Here is a 13,448-nt window from a genome sequence, read left to right as displayed (position 1 = left end):
AATGGGAACGAACATGTATAAACAACTTGAGAAATGAAGTACATGAAAAAAAAATTTTACATATTTACACTCGTTCGAAAGCTATAAATATTTTATTCACATGGTTTGTTTATGCCCTTGTCCTTTCCTATATAAATGTATGTGCATTTACATTTATGATTACGCACGTGCATCCATCCGTACATACCCATACAAGCATACATAAATACATACAAAAGAATAAATGTTAGATGCATCATAAATATATTGCTCTTTTACGACACTTGTTAACTATTCATGGTTTCAAAAAGGAGAATGAACAGATTTTAAGTATATATACATACATCCCAATTAATACACGAATACATAAAAGAAATACTGCATTTACCTATTCGTTTTTGTCATTACTTATTTGGAATAAACATTTTACATCTACTAATAAAATGTGATAATAATACGGAATTGGCCAGATAAGTTAATTATTTTTTTTATTTTTATTATTTTATTTTTTTTTTTTTTAAACTAATTTTCATAATTTTTTTTGTTTTTGTTGAACTGCTTTCAATTGTTCTGTAATCACCAATTTGCTTGTATGTACGTGTACGTTCGTGAATATGTATCTAGGCATACATATACGTATATGTATTTACATATTTATATACATACAAATATACATATGCATGATATACCTATATATATATATATATATATATATAATAGACTGGTATTTATCTAACGAATCATTTATATTTCAAAATTTATTACGAAAAGTGCGGGGGTACACTTTTGTAGAAATTAACAGAGAAACAAAAAAAAAAAAAAAAAAAAGGAAATAAAAAATGAAAAAAAATGTATAATTATTTATATATTATATACGTATTGCCTACATGTGTATTTGTTTTAATGTTACCGTTTTTTTTTTTTTTTTTTTTTTTATATACAAGATACGAAAAAAAAAAAAAAAGTTACATAAAAGAATGTGTCGCTGATTTTTTTTATTTTATCGCTTCATTTTATCCTACAATTAAATAAAGAGTTTTTGGCAAATACTGAAGAAATGCCATCATACATTTATAATAATATATATATGCTTATATCCATATAATATATATTAATAAAATATGGGTGGCGAACTGATAAGCCTGTGACATTTAAATCATACATATGATATAAGTGTTATACAAAGTTCACATAAAATGCATTTGCATATATAATATATACGTACATATTGCCATTGAAAAAAAAAAAAATAAATAATAGTAATATAACAGTAGTAAATATAAAAATATAATTAGATATACGATATAAAAATGCCTGAGTGTTAGAACGCTCTGATTCGAGAACAGAATTTTTAAAAAAATAATTTTAAATTTAAAGGGATATAAAGTTTAAAATAAAATATTTCATAAAATGCATTTATACGTACATATGTTTATGTTTACGTATATTTTTACATTTATGTTTATATTTTTTTTTTATAGATTGTTAAGAACGCTTTTCACTTCTTTATTTTCACTTCTTTATTTTCACTTCTTTATTTTCACTTCTTTATTTTCACTTCTTTATTTTCACTTCTTTATTTTCACCTTTTTATTTTCATTTTTTATTTTTTTTTATTTTTCACCTTTCACGATTCTCCTTTCACTTTTCATATTTAAGATTTCAGTGCTCACTCCTTTTTCTTTTATTTTTCTATTTTCGTTAATCCATTATTACCATCGAATTACACCTATATTTTACTGCATGACATTTTTTTAATTAATTATCATTTTAATCTATTTTTTACATTGTAATATTTGTTGATATTGCCATTTAAATTTTTTTTTTTTTTTTCATATATATTTATTTTGCGCATGTATGATATATATATGCATATGTATATTTATGCATATTTTTGCTTAACCGTAACCAACACCTATTTTTTTCAACCTATTTTGAACCTTAAAAAAAATGCAGTCCAAATTTTGGGCCAAGGGGGTGGATGATGATAGTGGTGACAATGCGACTGAATCTTCTGAAAATGAAGTTGATGTAATGATATTAAAAGGAAAAAAATAAAAAAGAAAATACATTCACATATGTGTAGTACGTTTGTGCATACGTATATATGTGCAAATGTGTACGCTCTTATATATATATATATATAGATAGATAGATATAGATACATACTTACACTGCTCGAAAAGAATATGTTACCAAAGGGAGGTGATACCATAAAAATGCACGTTTAGCAATATTAAAAAAAATAGTTTGGAGAAGCTAAGCAGCACAGAATATATATAATTTGTTCTTGTGCCACGTTTAATTGCATACATGTGAATATGATTAATTTGATATTGTATTAAAATTTTTTTGAGTCCCTCTGATATATACATAATAATACACATATATGTATATATATATTTATTTATATTTATATGCAGATATATCTACATATGTTTTTTTTTTTTTTTTTTTTTGTATATGTTACTGTATTTACTTCTACAAATCGCCGTACTTTCGTTATAGAAGCAATAAATACATAAATATGTATATATATATGTACATATATTTACGTATATGTGTGTGTTTATTTCCCCCCCCCCTCCTTCCCTCTTGCCGTGCATGTTTTACATAATGTGCATCTTGTGCTAATATCTCTTACTATATTTATCTCTACATTATGCACGGTTTACCGCATACATTATTAGGAACATCATCATTTAATATTTTTAATTTTCCTTTTTTTTTTTTTTTTTTTTTAGAACAAGAAACCCCTAGTATCGGCCCAGGCAGAGCGATGGGCAGCCATTGATAGCAGCAGCTCGGAAGGGGAAGAGAGGGTAATAAAAAGCTACGAAGGAAAAAGGATTGACTTTTATAAAAATACGGGGAATAATTTAAATGAAGGTATGAATAATAAAGATTTCAACCAGCTAGTAAAGGATTACGATAATTTATATAAATTTATGATTAAAGAAAGTGAAGATCGAATACCAAAATTTGCAATTGTGTACTTAGATAAATTAGCGAAATTTGTTGAAAGTACATTTCAAAGTAATGTAGAAAAAAAGGATCTAAGTAAAAATAAAGCACAAGCATTAAATAAACTGAAAGCAAAAATTAGAAAGTGTAGTGAGTTTTATCAAAACAAACTAAAGTTATATCATGAAAATCCAGACGATTTTAAAATGGATCAAGATAAGGATGACGATGAAGAAGATAATGAGGAAGAGGATGAAGAAGAGGACGAAGAAGGAGAAGAAGATGAGGAGGATAAAGAAGAGGATAAGGAAAAAGGAGAAAATGAAGAAAAGAAAAAAGGAAAAGATGAAGTAAAAATAAAGAAGGATAAGGAAAAAAATGCTGATGAACAGGATGATAGTGATGATTGGTCATATAGTGATGATGATGAATATGCATCAGATGATGAAGATGATAAAACAAAAAGTGCTATGAGTAAATGGGGATTAAAAACAAGTGAAAAAGTTGAAAAAAAGAAAGCAGTAAAAACTAAAAAAATAAAAAAAGATGGTGTTAAAAAGGAAGAAAAAACAATACATATAGATGAAAGTCAGTCAGCTAAGAATAAAGCTTATGCAGAATTATTAAGTACTAAAAATTTATCAGAAGAAGTTATAAGAAATAGAGTAAAGTTTGTTATTGAAAAGAGGGGCAGAAAAGGCTTAGATAAACATGAGCATATCAACATTTTGTCTAAATTATGTGAAATAGCAAAAACGATAAGTACTCAGTCATATATTGAAGTATTAGAGCATTTAATTAACTTAGAATTTGATGTTGTTTCTAGTGTTTATACATATATGTCTTTTAATATATGGAACAAGGCATTTAAATATATTGAACTTATATTAGATTTATTAATTCAGAATGATAATTTTTATTTAATCTCTATTAATATTACTGAAGAAATAACAGAAGAAACTATTAATGAAAAGGAAAAGATTTCAAGATCTTGTAAAACACTTATATCCTTTTTGGCAAAGTTAGATGATGAATTGTTGAAAGCTTTACTATATATCGATGTTCAAACAGAAGAGTATAGAAAAAGGTTGGGGAAAACAGTTCATATGATTGGATTATTGTATAAAGGCTACAATTATGTGAAGTATACGAAAAAAATGCCTGACTTGGCAATATATATTTCGACAAGAATATTGGAACACATGCATTACAAGCCCGAAGCGCTGTTTAAGCAAATATGGCACTTGATAACTGACGGAAAGGAAAGCCTAGAATCGTTATATGATGCCAGCAGTGCTGACGGAAAGAAGGAAAACATAAAAGAAAATAATGCAGATGTTAGTGGGGTTGTTAACGGCGCGAATTACGTTGCTAACCACGTTTCTAACCTCGATAACAAAAACAATAATGATGATGTGGAAAAGAAGCAGAAGGAACAATCGAGAAACGATTCAAATTGTTTGAAAAAAAGTGAACAGTCGTGTCCAAAAAAAATTGTTGAAAAATATGTGTATGAAATATTTGAGCACGGCACAAAACAGCAAAAAATAAGAGCATTACTACAACTGTCCTATAATAAAAGTTTACATGATGATTTTTTGGAGGCAAAGGAGTTATTAAATGTAGCAAATGTTCATGAATTAGCTCTTAGTTCAGATATACAAACACAAATATTATACAATAGAAATTTAATTCAGTTAGGATTATGTGCATTTAGACATGGGAAAATATATGAAGCACATTGCTGTTTAGTAGAAATTTGTTCTCAAAATAAACATAGGGAATTAATTGCTCAAGGTATATCAACATTAAAAAATCAAGAAAAAACAGTAGAACAAGAAAGAGCAGAAAAAAGGAGATTACTGTCTTTTCATATGCATATATCAATTGAATTAATTGAATGTGTTAATAATATTTGTGCAATGTTATTGGAAGTACCAAATTTAGCAAAAAATTCGTATGAATCAAAAAAGGATGTTATATCAAGACAATTTAGAAGATTTTTAGATATATATGATAAACAAATTTTTAATAGTCCTCCAGAAAATAATAAAGAAATTATTATATTAGCAACAAAATATTTACAAAAAGGAAATTGGAAATTATGTTGTGAAAAAATATTTAGTTTATCCATTTGGTCCAAATTTACGGATAAGGAAAAAGTTCAAGATATACTTCAAGAAAAAATTAAACAGGAAGCTATGAGAACATATATATTTCGTTACATATCCATATATGACTCTTTTTCAGTAGAACAATTATGTGTTATGTTTGATTTGAACCAAAACATTGTTCATTCACTTTTAAGTAAAATGATGATAAATCATGAAATACCGGCATGTTGGAATGAAAGTAGTCAATATATTCTCATTAACAAAATTAACCCCACAACCCTGCAGACAATGGCCCTCAAATTGGCAGAAAATATTAACGAAGTGATGGAGCAAAATGAGTTATCCTTAAATATGAAAAATCCAAAGTATGTTTAAAAAAAAAAAAAAAAGTGGTTTGACTTCGTGTATACTTATTAATACTTATACATTCGCGAATGTGTGTATTATTCTTACATTACATATATGTACATGCGTATACATGTGTGCACGGGTTAACCCTTTTGCTGTATCGTTCGTTATTCCGTTCGTTATTCCGTTCGTTATTCCGTTTGTTATTCCGTTTGTTATTCCGTTCGTTATTCCGTTTGTTATTCCGTTCGTTATTCCGTTTGTTATCCCATTTGTTGAATTTTTTTTTTATTCCCTTACAGGTTCATGTTTATGCAAGAGAGGAGAACTCAGTTAAAAGATGAAAAGTCCAATTGGACGCACAAAAAGGGGGACGCAAAGTACGGAAAAAATTATAATCAGCACAAAAATGTGCATTATAAAAAAAATTATAAGGACAAAAATGCGAACAAAAATTACACGCAAAATTAAATTATTATTCATAAATTTATGAACATGCGTTTATAAACTTTTATATTGCATGTTCATAAAATTTTTTACGCAGTTTTATAAATATATCCACACAAGTGCATAAATTTTTATATTAATTTTTATAAATTTACTTACGTGTTCATAACTTTTTTACATTTTATTCCCTACATATAAGTGATTTTTTAACCTGCATGGATGCAGTTATACATTATTTGTATACATAAAAAGTACTCACAAATTTTAGCCTTTGTTTTTATATTTTAAAGGATAAAGAAGTTGTGAAAAAAAATATATAAAATGAAATCACGTACATATTCCTATATACACACTTTTATAGATATATACACTTATATATATGTGTATAATATATAATACTCAAAATTGAAGAAATTTTTTAATACTCTCGAATAAACCTATATGTATGAAATTAAAAAACAACGTCATGTAAAAAAAAAAAAATAAAAAAATAAACATATATATATATATATGTGTATGTATGTAACATTACAAATGTTAATATATACATGTGTTAATGTATTTTCTTTTTGAGGAAACTTGCAACAAAAAAAAAGGGAAAGATTGTGTGTGGGGGGATGTAATGCATATTTTCCTACATTTCGCAATCTATAAAATTAATATTTATTTACTTCCACTGAGCAGTAAAAGAAGGGAATAAATATAAAATATTTTTATGTTATCTACACAGTAATGGTAAAACAAGAATTTACACATGTAGTTAAATTTATATTATTTTTACTATAATTATGTATGTATGTATATATATGCACGTGTACGTATGTATTCATATTCGCACACTTAAAAAGTAGGTCATTTGAAAGAAGAAGCAATTGCGAAAAACACTATATTTTGAAGGCGCCTCCACATTAATTTTTGAAAAATAAGCATTGCTCAAATATATATATATTTATATATATATAATAAATAAATTATTTCTAAAATGTAGATAAAAATTTTTAAGTCCATTTCCGTTACATTTGATAATATGTGAATAAAATACCTCGACTAAGTCTCACATGTTATAGTAACATTTTTTATTTATATTCAATTATTTATGGAAGTACAGCAATTTTTTTTTTTTACTATATAACTCAATTAAAAAAATTTTATTGGTATTTCTTTTCACAGTATACTTTTTAAAATATTCATAATTATAATAAAGCTAAGAAAATTTTGTAGATTTTATTATACTGAAAAAGAAGGTTATTTTTATTTAAAAAAATGGAAGAAATAGACATTAATTCATATGACAAGAATGAGGATATGGAATGTACCTTTTTTGAGCAAGAAAAGTATGATATATTGGCCTTATCCGATAGAGGCGGTAAATATAAAGGACAAAAAAAACAAAAATAAAAATGAATAATATAATATGAATAATATCAAATGAATAATATAATATGAATAATATCAAGTGAATAATACAATATAAATAATATAAAATTAAAAATGTAATTTGAATAATAAAAGATGAATAAATAAAAAGTACCACTGGGCAAGAAAACCCAAGTGAAAAAAAAAAAAAGAAAAAAAAGCATTTCTTTATATATGTAAATCTTACATACAATAGTTAAACAAACACTCGTCTATTTGCTATGGCCATTTATTTAAATTATTTTACAGTCATTAATTCACATATGAAGAAAAATATTATTCACTGGAATAATCGTTATAGTTATAACCAGTTGAAAAATAAAGACAGTTTAATCATGTTTTTAGTTAATATATTTAGGTCTCTTTTTCTCTCAAACTGTATTGACAAAAATATTGATAATGTTTTGTTAAGCATAGAGGAAATGTTTACAGACCATTATTACAATCCTATGCACAGCAGATTGAAGTATTTAATAGACGATGTTGGTTAGTTTTTTTTGTAAAAGTGTAACCCCGCTTGTGGCTCTATATACGTACGGTGTATGTATGCTTGTATGTATGTGCACGTTTGTATATTTTTTTATCCATTTGAACTTACCTAGCAAGTGTGTGATAGAGAAAATTATAAAAATGGAGAATTAGATAGAAAGCACTTTTTAATTGAAAATTTCGTTAGGCATATTTTTTACAAAATTACCCATTACTAAGGCTTTTCATACATATAATAAAAAATACAGAATAACAAAAAGGTTGTATGCCCCTCCAACATTTAATGAAGTTAGACATATCCTCAACCTTGCTCAGGTATGTAAAAGGCGATTAATAAGGACGAAAAATATCATTTGAATTAATGCTTATAAACGATGCAAATTATAATAACACTGTTATTACCACCATTATCACTGTTACCATTATTATTATTAATAATATTACTAATCTTATTTGTTTCTTTCTTATTTTTCTTCAAACAAAGATCTTATCTGTTGAAGATGGACTGGATTTACTAACTTTTGATGCAGACGAAACATTATACCCAGATGGCTATGATTTTCATGATGAAGTTTTAGCTAGCTACATTTCCAGCTTGCTAAAGAAAATGAACATAGCAATAGTTACTGCCGCTTGTTAGTATAGTCGCATGCCGAAAAAGGACTTAAGCACACATAAATAAATAAATATATATATATATATATATATATATATATATATATGAACATATATATGTACATAAGTAGTTGTGTGTGTATGTCTCAGTTTTATATGCCTTATAAAATTTTTACACTTTTAAGCCTACAACAACGATGCGGAAAAATATCAAAAACGGTTGCAGGAATTGTTAAAATATTTTTCTAAGCATAATATTGAGGATGGATCTTACCAAAATTTTTATGTTATGGGGGGTGAAAGTAATTACTTATTTAAGTAAAAAAAAAAAAAAAAATATAAAAAAAATATAAAAAAGATAATAAATAAGATAAAAAAAAAATATATTAAAAAGATAATAAACAAGATAAAAAAGAGATAAAATAGCTTATAAAATGTCCATTTTTAGTTACTATGATATATTATATGTTTACATATATATGTATGAATTTTCACATAACTAGGAATGAAAATTTTGTCACATATAAAACGATGCAAATAAGTTTATTCTTTTATGTAAAAGCCCATTTACAAAACTTTAAGTAGTTTTTATTTTATTTTTTATTTTCTCTGTGAGAATTTTTATTTCTTTTTAGATGCAATGAAAAAGCGAACCTATATTCAGTACCTCAAGGTGAATGGAATCATTATAAAAAGCATGTAGATGATGAGACGGTTCAGAATATATTAAATATATCTCAGAAATGCTTAGAACAGGTGATTACAGATTTTAGACTATGTGCACAAATTCAAAGAAAAGAAAAATCAATTGGTCTAGTCCCTAATAAAATGCCATCATTAAATAATAAAAATGGTAAAACATTACGTTTTAACTTACATGTTCGTTTCAGGGGAATTTCTTAATGCCTTCGAATTAAGGGGAAAAATTAATGAAATAAATAATATATTGTGTTATTGTGTTACTTTATTAATTTGTTATTTTGTAATTTCTCTATTCTGTTATTTGATTTTTTTTTTTTTTTTTTTAGAGCAAAAGAATTACATGATAAAGTACGAAGTATTAGAGGAGGCTGTTATTCGCGTGAAGAAGGAGATTATAAAAAATAGTAAGTGCAAAAAGGATACCCTCTGGTCGCATACATACATATATATATTTCTACATATATGCATTTGCTCTTGTGTGAATATTTTGATTATTTTTAAAATTAATTTCTTTTTCCATCCTTTAAATAAGATATTCTAACTCTTTACAAAAAATTAGCGTTTTCATAAATGTTTTTTTTCATTTTTCATTTTTTTTCATTTTTCTTCATTTTTTTCATGTTTTTTCATTTTTCTTCATTTTTTTCATGTTTTTTCATTTTTCTTCATTTTTTTCATTTTTTTCATGTTTTTTCATTTTTCTTTATTTTTTTCATGTTTTTTCATTTTTCTTCATTTTTTTCATTTTTTTCATGTTTTTTCATTTTCTTTCTTTTTTCTATTTTTAGAAATAGAGGTACCATACTGTGTATTTAACGGAGGTCAGGATTTGTGGGTGGATATAGGGAATAAGGCAGAGGGGTTAATAATCTTACAGAAATTATTAAAAATACAGAAAAAAAAATGTTGTCATATTGGTGATCAATTTTTATACTCAGGAAATGACTTCCCCACAAGGTGAGCATACACACATGCGTTTACACGTATGTGTATAGATACAGACGTACAAAAACACTTGCACAATACATACATCCGCACACACATATATATATGTATATGTAGACAATATTTTGATGTTATTGCACATATCGATTTAATTTAAAACAATTATCTTAAACCATTTTCCAAAAAATTGCCGTATTTGTGTGTTCTCTTTTCAGGTTTTGCAGTTTAACTTTATGGGTTAGTAACCCACAAGAAACAAAGGCCTGCTTAAAAAGTATACTGAACTTAAATATGAAATCTTTTGTTCCTGAAGTTTTATATGAAAACCAATAGCTCGCATTAAATCGTCTTTCGTTAACACATGGGACGTTTGTAATGTATTGAGTAGGCCCTCATATATAAGTATAAACATATACATGTACATATATATATATGTGTAAGGAACCTTGCATACAGCTTCAAGTGGAGAGGTAAAAAATTTTTTCTTTAAAATTTCTCGCTGCTTTTAAAATAAAGAAACAAATTTCTTTAATATATTCCAATTAAATGCCAATTAATTTTTTTATTTTTTTCACCCGCTCATATTTTATGCGTACACACCTTTCGCGAAAAATGGAAAAAAAATGAAAAAATGAATAATGAAAAAATGAAAAAACAAAGCAAAAGCCGAAGAATAAAGGTGAAGCAAGTAAAAAAGAAAGAACGATTTCTTTTAAATTTTATTAAATTACTAAAAAATAGCTTTTATTTATATTTTAAGTGTTGCTCTTTTTTTTTTTCTTTTATCACCATTTTACCCGTAGAAAGGTACCTCTTGTAAGGATAATTAAAATTATAGTAATACATGGAATGACATATTTCAAAAAATGACTCTAAGAGTACTTGCATATTTATTCATGATGTACTATATATTCTTGTAATTTTTTTAAAAAGCGGGAGCTTATACCTTTGATTATGTGTACATGTGTTAATCTGCTTAGGCGCTTGTACATTCTGTGCATATTTTATGTATAATGGCGTATGCAGTTTACTTTGTATGTTTGTTCGTTTGTTGCTCTGTCCTTCCTTCCTTCCTTCCTTCATTCATTCATTCCTTCCATCCTTCATTCATTCATTCCTTCATTTATTTTATTATTTTTTTTTTTATGAAAAGTCATTTTTGAGCTTTATGTGAAAACATAAGATAATGCAGAGCTAAAGTATTAATATTTAATGTTATATAAAAATAAACAATAAACTTAAAAAAAAAAAATTTATTTTCTTTAAAACATATCCGCAGAATATGTCTTCCACTTGCATATATTTCGATGCAAAATGAACTTTTTTAAAATGTATTCCTAAAAAAAAAGTGAACATTCATTGGTAGTGTTCTCGTATAATATTCATTGTACATGGGTTAATATATGTATGTATGTATGTATGTATGTATGTATGTATGTATGTATGTATGTATGTATGTATGTATGTATGTATGTATGTATGTATGTATGTATGTATGTATGTATGTATGTATGTATGTATGTATATATATATATATATATATATAATATATATTTTTACCATCAACCTGGAAGGGTATTATTTTTTTTAACTTGTTTTGTTACATTTTATTGTAGCACATATTGAATTATTATTTTTTTCTTTCACTTTCTCCCAAACTTATTGATATCTTACATTTTGCGGATTTACCGGAAATTACGCTTTCGCTGTGTCGTCCTGTGGGTCTTTCTCCCCTTTACCCTTTGAGTAAATATTTTTAACACCAGCAATTTAATTTTTGTTCCAAAGGGACTAAGGAATTAGATCCTCATTTAAGTTCACATGAACATACAGTCCTTTTGACCTTGTATGAATCAAAATATATGAATGTGCTTAAATTTGCTAAATGCTTTTTGCGTGGTTGATCATTTCGTTAGTGTTTCCCATTTCGACCTAATGCTTTCAAGATAGTGTACATGCATATATATATTTAAGTACACCCTTATGTATATGCACACACATACACTTATACACACATGCTTACTCACACATACTCGAACATAATCGTACATACCCGAATACCCTAACACACTTTAAATACCAGCTTATCGTAAGAACATGTGGTACGCAAAAATTTTATTCCTTTTAAATTACTTAGTGATACTATTGAAAATAAGTTATGTACAAAATTCCACAAGTTTTTCAAATATAAAGTGGGATCATGATTTATATAGTATAGGTGACATACATGGGGACATGGATGCTTTTTTAAAAATTTTGATAAATGAAAAAATAATTGATGAAAATGGAAATATAATTAAAGAGAATACATTAATTGTGATGACTGGTGATGTATTAGATCCAAATTATGATGATATAAATATTTTATTTTTTATTCAAATATATAATGATAGAGGGAAAGATAGTAATTCCAAAATACTACTGCTTTTAGGTAATCATGAAGTAAAAAATTTGTGTTTAGATTTTAAATATAAAAAATCGGATAAGGGTAAATATAGAAATAGAAATAATATGTTTAAGAAAAATGAAATTTTATATAATTATTTAATGAACAGTCCACTAGTTGTAAAAGTAAATGATATAACTTTTTCACATGCAGGTGTACTACCTTTTTATGCTTTTTATGGTATTGATTTTATGAATGAAGAAGGGAAAAAAGAAATAAAAAATAACTGTGAAGTGTTAAAGGAAAAAAGAAAAAGGAAAGAGGAACTATGTATTTGTTGTGAAGATGGACCAACATTAACTAGGTACTATTCTATTGTTAATGATAATATATTTAAAAGGTCGATGGTTTGTTCCACTCTAAATAAATCCTTAATTATGTTGAAATCTAGCAGAATGGTTGTTGGACATACCGTTCAAAAAAATAAAAGAGTTAATAGTTTTTGCAACGAAAGGCTTTTATTAGCTGACACAGGCATTAGTAAATGGAAAAAAGGGGTTATATCTTATGTGCAGTATTTTAAGGATGGAACGTATGTGGTCAGATATATTGATAGATGAAATGAGGATGTTTTATTTTGCTTTATATTATCATATCTTTATTTTGCTTCATTTTGTTTTATTTAGCTTTATTTTATTCTATTTTATCCTTCTTTTTTTTTTTTTCTCTTTTTCTCATTTTGAATAAGGCGCTTTCCTATAACGGAAAATTTGGCGTAGCCGTATTTTCAATGACCACGAATAGCAGTCATTACTAGGGCTATGATGTGCCATTCCTACGTTAATACTTCTATTTAACTAGTTCTTTATGTTTTTTCCAGATAATATGTCCACATTGAAGTGGTATAATAGTAGTAATAGTTGTGCCTACGACAATTCGGAGTGTTAAAATATTGGACATGCGGGGAAAAATTGTAAGTCCGGGGTAATATATGCGTACATATATATATGTAATTGTGCATACGTAACTGTACATGCATGAAT

The 13,448-nt window shown here is 26.3% G+C and overlaps 3 protein-coding genes across 3 annotated transcripts; all 3 read left to right on the top strand.

Annotated features, from left to right (window-relative positions):
* Nucleotides 1–1,929: 1,929 nt before the first annotated feature.
* EIF3C (eukaryotic translation initiation factor 3 subunit C, putative) lies at nucleotides 1,930–5,876 on the top strand (the record flags this gene model as incomplete). Its single annotated transcript, XM_029007127.1, has 3 exons — nucleotides 1,930–2,010; nucleotides 2,724–5,422; nucleotides 5,708–5,876. The coding sequence occupies 3 exons, from the start codon at nucleotides 1,930–1,932 to the stop codon at nucleotides 5,874–5,876; spliced, it is 2,949 nt and encodes a 982-aa protein (XP_028863548.1).
* Nucleotides 5,877–7,115: 1,239 nt separating this feature from the next.
* PmUG01_13016100 (IMP-specific 5'-nucleotidase, putative) lies at nucleotides 7,116–10,352 on the top strand (the record flags this gene model as incomplete). The annotated part of the gene is made up of 9 exons (XM_029007126.1): nucleotides 7,116–7,218; nucleotides 7,518–7,754; nucleotides 7,945–8,072; nucleotides 8,242–8,392; nucleotides 8,558–8,690; nucleotides 9,008–9,225; nucleotides 9,401–9,478; nucleotides 9,863–10,031; nucleotides 10,235–10,352. 9 exons carry the CDS (start codon nucleotides 7,116–7,118, stop codon nucleotides 10,350–10,352), a joined length of 1,335 nt encoding a protein of 444 aa, XP_028863547.1.
* A 1,764-nt stretch (nucleotides 10,353–12,116) lies between these two features.
* Nucleotides 12,117–13,025, top strand: SHLP2 (shewanella-like protein phosphatase 2, putative; the record flags this gene model as incomplete). Its single annotated transcript, XM_029007125.1, has 1 exon — nucleotides 12,117–13,025. The coding sequence occupies one exon, from the start codon at nucleotides 12,117–12,119 to the stop codon at nucleotides 13,023–13,025; it is 909 nt and encodes a 302-aa protein (XP_028863546.1).
* Nucleotides 13,026–13,448: the final 423 nt, after the last annotated feature.

The sequence above is a fragment of the Plasmodium malariae genome (genome assembly GCF_900090045.1).
Source record: "Plasmodium malariae genome assembly, chromosome: 13".
Classification (NCBI taxonomy): domain Eukaryota; phylum Apicomplexa; class Aconoidasida; order Haemosporida; family Plasmodiidae; genus Plasmodium; species Plasmodium malariae.
The sequence above is the reverse complement of the archived record's forward strand: the minus strand, read 5'-3'. Positions and strand labels throughout refer to the sequence as shown.